We start from the raw sequence: 8,631 nt of genomic DNA, 5'->3' as shown, positions 1-8,631 counted from the left end.
GCAACCTCATCAATGGGTTTTGACCAATTTTTCTTCGTCTTCCATCCTATTATGCCCCATGCCATATTATAAACTTTGAAATTAAACTTCAAACTTGACCCAAAAAGGTGGGCCTCACTGACCCATTTCAAAATGTAAGAGGAAAGAAATCCAAATGAACTCTAAAGCAGGTTCATGCAAAGGAAAAGATTAAAGAAAAATTAACATGTGTTCGAAAATTCTACACTTAAAAGATAAATGATGAGATGAAAAAGATACCATTCTTAAGTATAAAAAAATAGTAAACTACGATATTAAGCAAATCAAATTATCCAACGAAATGGAAATCAACCCATCTCTTAAATATTCTTACAAAAAATTGAATTTGACACAATATAATCAACTAGACCTTAAAAAGAATGACATGGATCCACAAGCATAGTTGTTTAAAATTTAGACAAATATCCCCTATAGATTAACACATATTTGCACCAAATACTATGATATGCTAAAGTATAAAGCATGTTTTCATTAAAGAAAGAAAAGGAGAATGAGGAACAAATGAAAAAAATCCAATTTGTGGCATCTCAAATATGAAATACAAGACATACTAATGCAACAACACTTTTCAATACCAAGGGGAGTAAATCAACAAATTTGAAGAAAAATTCATGGTAGTATGTGAATAACAATGGGACGTCTAAATGGATAATAATACTTTAAGAAATAAATCAATAAGCGTGGTGAAACAGATTACATATATTAAACAGGTTTGAGAAATTATATTCAAAGACAAAATAGGAAAAATAGTAATAGATTAATTCTAAGAAAAAGTATCAAATTATGCCAACTCCTATTATACTTTTACAACCTTTCAACAAATTCTATAACCTTAACAAATTTTCAATTTAAACCAGAGAAAATCAAAAAAAGGTTTTGACCTTGAAGATGAGTAAATCATGACCACAAACATATATCAAAAGAACTTATAATCTCATCATGGCATAAAATCATGGAGAAAAATAACTCTTTAATCAAAAGAATTATGAATCGACAAAGGAGTTAGATCATTAAAGTACCACTTAAATTATAATTTAATTATGTGAATGAGTCAACTATCATGTGTATGCCAAAGTGGTCAACTTCAATCATAAGCGGTGATTTTGCAAATTGCTAGGCTACAAACATAGCACACCATGATATGTCTTTCAATAATAGCATCAAATCCCTAAATACAGGTAACTCACTACTTCAAATTGAGAAAAAAATTTCACATATCCTTTGAAAATAAGAAACACGAATTTGAATTTTATCCATCTAATTTATTAAGGGGAAACAAACAATAGTAACTTTTCTTTTCAATATAAAGTAAACAACTTTATATGTTAAATGCGAACATCTCCACCAATGAAGAATTTAAACAAGACATGAGTACGTATTTTAATGAAGCAAAGATCGAAACTTTATCTATCTAATCATAATAACAAATAAGAAAGCCAAAGAAACACGTTCAGCTATTGTTATCTCATTTTAGACCATCATTATAAAAAATAATCATAATAGTGATATCAAAGTATCCTATGAATTTCAAGGCCTTCTAAATAAAATAATCTCAGCAAATAAAATTATAACTATGAAACTACGAAGAAGGAGATGAAGAAGAAAATGATATCAAAACTAAAAAGGAAGGGTGTGTTTACTTCGTTCATGGCAGCAAAATGAGACTTCAAGCTTTGTATGGAGTCTTGATCATGACCGGAAAGAAATCTTTTGAGAACCTCGATTATCCTATCACTTAAAAAAAATTTATTAAAAAAATTTAACTCTTTGATCAATTTTTTTTCACTCTTTTAGACCTCTTCTTTCTATCAAAATAGTGGTATTATTTATAAGAAAGGACGTTGATTTAATTCTTTGAATCCACCAATATGGGGAAAAGAATTTAGGGGTGTTTTGAGAATTTAAAATTAAGGATAAGGTTTGTAGAAGGATAAGGAGAGGTGGAATTGTACAATCTAGTACAGATTTGAATTTCAAAAATTGAAAAAGACTAACGTTGAGGTGGATTTATACAATCCAGTACAAATTTTGAATTTCAAATTTGAATTTCAAAAATGAAAAAAGGATTGGGTTGAGGTGGAATTATACAATCTAGTACATATTTTGAAATTCAAACTGAAGAAAGGACAAGGTTGAGGTGAAATTGTACAATCTAGTACAAATTTAAAATTCAAATTTGAAATTTGGGATTTGAATGGGTAGATTGGCCTAGGCTATTTATTAAATAGACAAATTAAATTGAAATTAGCCAATCTCATTTAAATTTTGACCAATTGAGAATTAATTAGTCAAATATATTACAAATATGGCCCTAAATTATAATTTTAGTTAATTTTATTAAATTAAAATCATATTAAAAATCAATTGGCTAATTGCATTGCAATTACAACTAAATTTATTTTAATTATGACCAAATTCAGTACATTGACTAAAATTTGAATAAGATCCCATGCGAATTATTAACCGATTTAACCCCGAGCTTTTTGATTAGATAAATCCAAATAAATATTTATCCAAATGAATTACATTTTGAGGACAAATTGTATTTGAATCAATATTTTACCCATTTGAATTAATTTTCAAGATTAATCTCCATAATAGTCCAATTTTAATAAAAATGTTCTTTTAAATAACAAAATTTATATGATCATGTATATGTAAATACAAAAATATATAATCATCACTTAAATGATAAAACTACACCAAAATAAATATTTTAAAGCACAATTATCTGGAGAAAATAAAATTTTCAATTTTATTAGAAAATGAAGAAACTCAGGATCAAAATTAGTCATGGAGGGCAGAAATTAGGTGTCAACAACTTTTACCTCTCTTTAGGTAGGGTGGATGCACGTAAACCTGGGCAAAGAGAGTTTGACATTATTAATTTTTATCTAACCACAAATTCATTTCTAAAAATGATTGGTTTTTGCACGAGTTTCGTGGATTTTTGATCGAACCCCGATATCAGATTTCCTATATATCTCAGGTTACTTGAGAATTTAGGCCACTTGTAGTTCATAAATCTTGATTAAAAGCATGGTTTTAAAAGAATTCACAAGCTATTTCAATTTTTAAATTTTAGTGAAACCTAAAAATTGGGAAAGAAGAGGATTAGGGGAGGTTGGAATGCAGTCAGTTTTCTACATAGATCCCAGCCTACATATCCCAAAGCCTCAGGGAATAAGACTGCTTTTAGTTCTACTCGATTGGTAGAAAAAATAGTCTTTTATTTTAGACGATCTTTGGCTCGGGATGAGTGACAAGCTTATTAAGTTGCATAAAAGAGTCTTGTAACCTCTTAACCATGAATATGGAGCTCTTCGCATCCATAGGTAAGAATTTATCCAAACATAATTTTCATATCTCTAAGTGTCTTATCACTTGGATTTTGAAGGAAAGAAAGGTTACCCTCGGCATGAGTTCAGAAATATTCTGAAGGTAAAGCTGAAACTAGAATATCCCAAGATACCCATATGATTTCTAATAGGGGTGTGATTGGATGGTGGTGGCGATCATCCTTTAGCTCGTGTCCAAAAAGTTTGACGTCCTTCTCTACACTATGTCCTATTTTGCTGCTACGAAAAGTTCCACATCATGTTGCGCCTCTTTTTGAGTCGTCCGCACCGATGGTTTTGATTTGAGATTTTTATCTTGTATAATTCTCTCAACAATATCTTAAAATAAATTGTTAGCAATAAACAAAATTCACAAAAGGATACACAGTCTTTTACCATATATTTGTGTGGATCGTTTATCTAAAGAGTGAAGTCTCTCTCTAATGTACCTATTTTGAGGGAAATGATGCAATAAGAAATGAAAAAACCCTCTTGTTTTTTGAATAAAATGACTTTTTAGTCGATTGAATATATCTTCAAGTGGGGTGGCCCTTTTGGATACCGACGACACTTTATGCAAAACGGTCCCTGCAACCGTGTAATCTTATTCTGATGAGGCAACCATTTTGGTCACCTATAATGCTTGTCATATATGGAAAGATAATCCTCTGGTTACTGACAATGATTTTTTAGATATGACCTCAGGTAAGTCTTACGCGTCTCTTGTATCGATACAACATAGATTTTTTTATTGTCCATTTTTGTATAATCTTGCGCATTATCTGATGTTGGATACGAGGCGACTTATAGATATCATTTTAATTGCTATCATTTAGGTGATCCTACATATTATTTGACCTTGAATAAGATATGGCTTAGAGACATCCCTCCAATCGCTAGTTCTCAAATATTCTCGCACATCTTCTGACCTTAGATACAATATGACTCATAGATATCTCTCAAATTGCTAGTCTTCAGGTAATCCTATGCATAATCGATTTAGATATGATGTGGCTTATAGAAAACCCTTAGCATATCAATTTGGTCATTTTACATATTCTCCGGTAAGGATTTAGTTGCGACTTGTGGATACCCTTTGGACTATTGATTTTTTTGTAACCTTGCGCACTATCTGGTTAGGATGAATAATAAATAAATAAATCAATAAATAATTAAAAGAATGATACAATAAAAAAAATTGAGACTTTTCAAGTCTTTTAGCGACCTCAACACTAGGGTTTGACCTATTTTTATTCTTCTTTCATCTTTTTGCACCCGCATGCTATTCAATCTACTTTGAACTTAAACTTTGGACTTGGCCCGAAAAGGTCGGCCTCATTGGCCCATTATAAAATTCAAGAGGAAAGAAATCCTATTGGACTCCAAAGAAGATTCATGCAAAGGAAAAGATAGAAAAGAAATTAACATGTGTTCAAAAATTATACACTTAAAAGATAAATGATGAGATGAAAAAGATAGCATCCTTAAAAAGAATGACCCACCACAAGCATAGTTGCTTAAAATTTAGACAAATATCCCCTATGGAGTAACACATATTTGCATCAAACACTATGATATGATAAAGTATAAAGCATGTTTTCATTAAAGAAAGAAAAAAGGAATGAGGAACAAATAACTAAATCCATTTGTGGCATCTCAAATATTAAATACAAGACATACTAATGCAACAACACTTTTTCAATACCAAGTGAAGCTAATCAAAAAATTTGAAAAAAAATTCATGGTAGTATGTGAATAACAATGGGATGTCTAAATGCACAAAAATACTTTAATAAATAAATCAATAACCTTAGTGAAACAATTACATATATTACACAGGTTTGAGATATTATATTCAAAGAAAAAATAGAAAAGATAGTAAAAGATTAATTCTAAGAAAAAGTGTCTAATTATGCCAGCTTCGATTACAGTTTTACAACCTTTCAACAAAATTTATAACCCTAACAAATTTTCAATTTAAAAAATAGAAAATCAAAATAGTTTTGACCTTGAAGATGAGTAAATCATGACCAAAAACATATATCAAAAGAACTTAGCATCTCATCATGGCATATCATCATGGATAAAAATAACTCTTTAAGCAAAAAAATTAAGAATTTGCAAAGGAGTTAAATCTTTAAAGTATCACTTAAAATACAAATTTTTGTATGCGAATGGGTCAACTATCATGTGTATGCCAAAGTTTTCAGCTTCAATCTTAAGTGATGATTTTGCAAATCGCTAGGCCACAAACATAGCACGCCTTGATAGGCCTTTTAAAAATAACACCAAATCCCTAAATATAGGTAATCACTACTTCAAATTGAGAAATATTTTTCATAGATCCTTTTAAAATAACAAACATGAATTTGAACTTTATCCATCTAATTTATTAAGGCAAAACAAACAATAGTAACTATTCTTTTCAACATAAAGGAAACAACTTTACATGATAAATGTGAACATCTCCACCAACAATGAATTTAAACAAGACATGAGTATGTATTTTAATCAAGTAAAGATCAAAAATTTATCCATCCAATCATAATAATCAAACAAGAATGCAAAAGAAACACGTTCAGCTGTTATTAGCTCATTTTACACCATAAACATAAAAAAATAGCCATAATATTAATATCACAACATCCTATAACCTTTAAAGCCATCTACAGCAAACAATCCCAGCAAATAAAATTACAACTACGAAACTACAAAGAGGAGATGATGAATAAAATAATATCAAAACTAAAAAGAAAGGGTGTGTTTACCTTTCTTGGTGCAGCAAAATAAGACTTCAAGCTTTTTTTTAGATTCTTAATCACTACCAAAAAATAATCTTTTGAGAACTTCGATTAGCCTACTGCTTAAAAAAATTATTAAAAATATTTAACTCTTTGGTCAAATTTTTCGTCACTCTTTTAGACTTCATATTTCTACCACAATAGTGGTAGTATTTATAGAAAAAATGAGGATTCAATTCTTTGTATCCACCAATGTAGGATAAAGAATTTAAGGGTGTTTTGAGGATTTAAAATTAAGGATAAGGTTTATTGGAGGATAAGGTGAGGTGAAATTGTACAATCTAGTACAAATTTTGAATTTCAGAAAATAGAAAAAGAATAAGGCAGAGGTGAAATTGTACAATCTAGTACAAATTTTGAATTTTAAATTTGAACTTGAAAAATTGAAAAATAATAAGGTTGATGTCGATTAAGGTGGTTATTGGAAGGTCTGCGGTGAATGTTATTAGTGCCTACATTCCACAAGTAGGCTTGGATAAGAAGGAGAAAAAGGTATTTTGGGAGGTGCTTGATGAAATGGTGAGATTTACTCTGAGCTCGAAGAAGCTTTTCATTGGAGGAGACTTCAATTGGCATATTGGATCTGTATTGGGAGGTTATAATTATGTGCATGGAGGTTTTAGTTTTGAGGAACGAAATGAAGGAAGGGCTTCTCTTTTGGATTTTTCTAGTGCCTATGAGTTGTGGGTAGCGAATTTGGGCTTTTCAAAGAAGGAGGAGCACCTTATTACCTTTCGTAGTTCGATGGCCAAGACACAAATAGACTTTTTCACTCCTTAAGAAGGCTGACAGAAAACCATGGAAAGATTGTAATATCATACCTAGCGAGATTCTTTCGACCCAACATAATCTTATGGTGATGGAGTCTGTAATTAGAAATGGAAAAAAGAAGAGGGGAGTGAAGGGTTCACTCAGGATTAAGTGGGGTATCTTAACTTTGGCTAGTGCTTTGGAGATAGAGGGAAAGTTGACGTCTTAGGGGGATTAGGAGAGTAGAGGGGATAAGTAAATTATGTGGAAGACAACTGCTAGTTACAATAGGGAGACCTCTAAAGAGGTTTTGGGTGTTTTGAGAGGTCAACTGGGCAAGCACCAGGGTGACTGGTGGTGGAATGAAGAAGTCAAACAGAAGGTGGAGATTAAAAAGGTGGCGTACACTAAGTTGGTGGATATCAATTATGAAAAGGAGAAGCAGACAAATAAAGAGGTGTATAAGTTAGCTAGAAAAGAGTCTAAGGTAGTGGTTATAGCAGAAAAGGCAATGGCTTTTGAGAGTTTGTATGTCGCTTTAGGGTAGAAAGGTGGGGATAAAAAGTTATATAGGATTGCCAAGGCTAGGGAGTGAAAGGCTCGTGACCTTAAACAAGTGAAGTGCACCAAGGAGAGGATGGAAGAGTGTTGGTAGAGAATGCCCTCATTAGAAAGAGGTGGCAATCTTATTTTCATAGACTTTTAAATGAGAAAGGGGATAAAAGTTTTATGTTGGGGGACTTGGAGAACTCAGAGAAGTGTCGCAATTATGGTTATTGTAGGGGTATCAAGGTGAAAGAGGTCAAGCAGGATATTCATAGGATACGTAGGGGTAGGGTGACTGGGCTGGATGAGATTCTGGGTGGACTTTTGGAAGAGCACTGATAGGGCAGGTTTGAAATGGCTAACGAGACTATTTAACACCATTTTTAGGGTGGCAAAGATGCCCGAAGCATGGAGATAGAGTATGATGGTTCCTTTATATAAAAACAAGGGGGATATTTAGAGTTACAGTAACTATAGGGGTATCAAGTTATTGAGTCATACTATAAAAGGTTCAGAAAGGGTGGTAGAGTTAAGACTGAGAAGGGTCATGAATATTTCTGACAATCAGTTTGGTTTCATCCAGGTCGCTAGACTACTGAGGACATTCACCTCATGAGGAGATTAGTCTAGAAGTTTAGGGACAGAAAAAAGGATTTGCATATGATGTTTATCGATCTTGAAAAGACATATGACAAAGTTCCCGGGGAGATTTTATAGAGGTGCTTGGAGACTAGAGGGGTTCCCGTGGCTTACACTAGGTCAATCCAGGATATGTACACTGATGCAAAGACTCGTGTGAGGATGATAGGAGGGGATTTAGAGCACTTTACCATTTTGACAGGATTGCATCAAGGATCGACTCTTAGCTCATTTTTATTTTCCTTGGTGATGAATGTTTTGATGTGACATATCCAAGTGGAGGTGCCTTGGTGTATGTTATTTGTGGATGATGTGATACTGATTGATAAAACTTAAGATAAAGTTAATGATAAGTTGTAACTTTGGAGACAGGCCCTTGAGTCTAAAGAATATAGGTTGAGCAGGATTAAGATAGAGTACTTGGAATATAAGTTTAGTGATTTGGTGTAAGAGGAGAACGTGGTAGTAAAGCTTGATTCCTAGGTCGTCTAAAAGAGAGAGTGTTTCAAGTACCATGG

The 8,631-nt window shown here is 32.2% G+C and overlaps 1 protein-coding gene across 1 annotated transcript; it reads left to right on the top strand.

The window, feature by feature from the left end:
• The first annotated feature begins 6,580 nt into the window (after positions 1–6,580).
• Positions 6,581–6,958, top strand: LOC107872187. Its single transcript, XM_016718958.1, has one exon. The coding sequence runs from the start codon at positions 6,581–6,583 to the stop codon at positions 6,956–6,958; it is 378 nt and encodes a 125-aa protein (XP_016574444.1).
• Positions 6,959–8,631: the final 1,673 nt, after the last annotated feature.

The sequence above is a fragment of the Capsicum annuum genome, chromosome 12, assembly GCF_002878395.1.
Source record: "Capsicum annuum cultivar UCD-10X-F1 chromosome 12, UCD10Xv1.1, whole genome shotgun sequence".
Taxonomy (NCBI): Eukaryota; Viridiplantae; Streptophyta; class Magnoliopsida; order Solanales; family Solanaceae; genus Capsicum; species Capsicum annuum.
Note: the sequence above shows the minus strand (reverse complement) of the source record. Positions and strands in the feature narration are given on the sequence as shown.

What these genes read in the sequence shown, in the direction of transcription:
- LOC107872187 (XM_016718958.1), top strand. Translation starts at nt 6,581, where the DNA reads ATGTCGATTAAGGTGGTTATTGGAAGGTCTGCGGTGAATGTTATTAGT.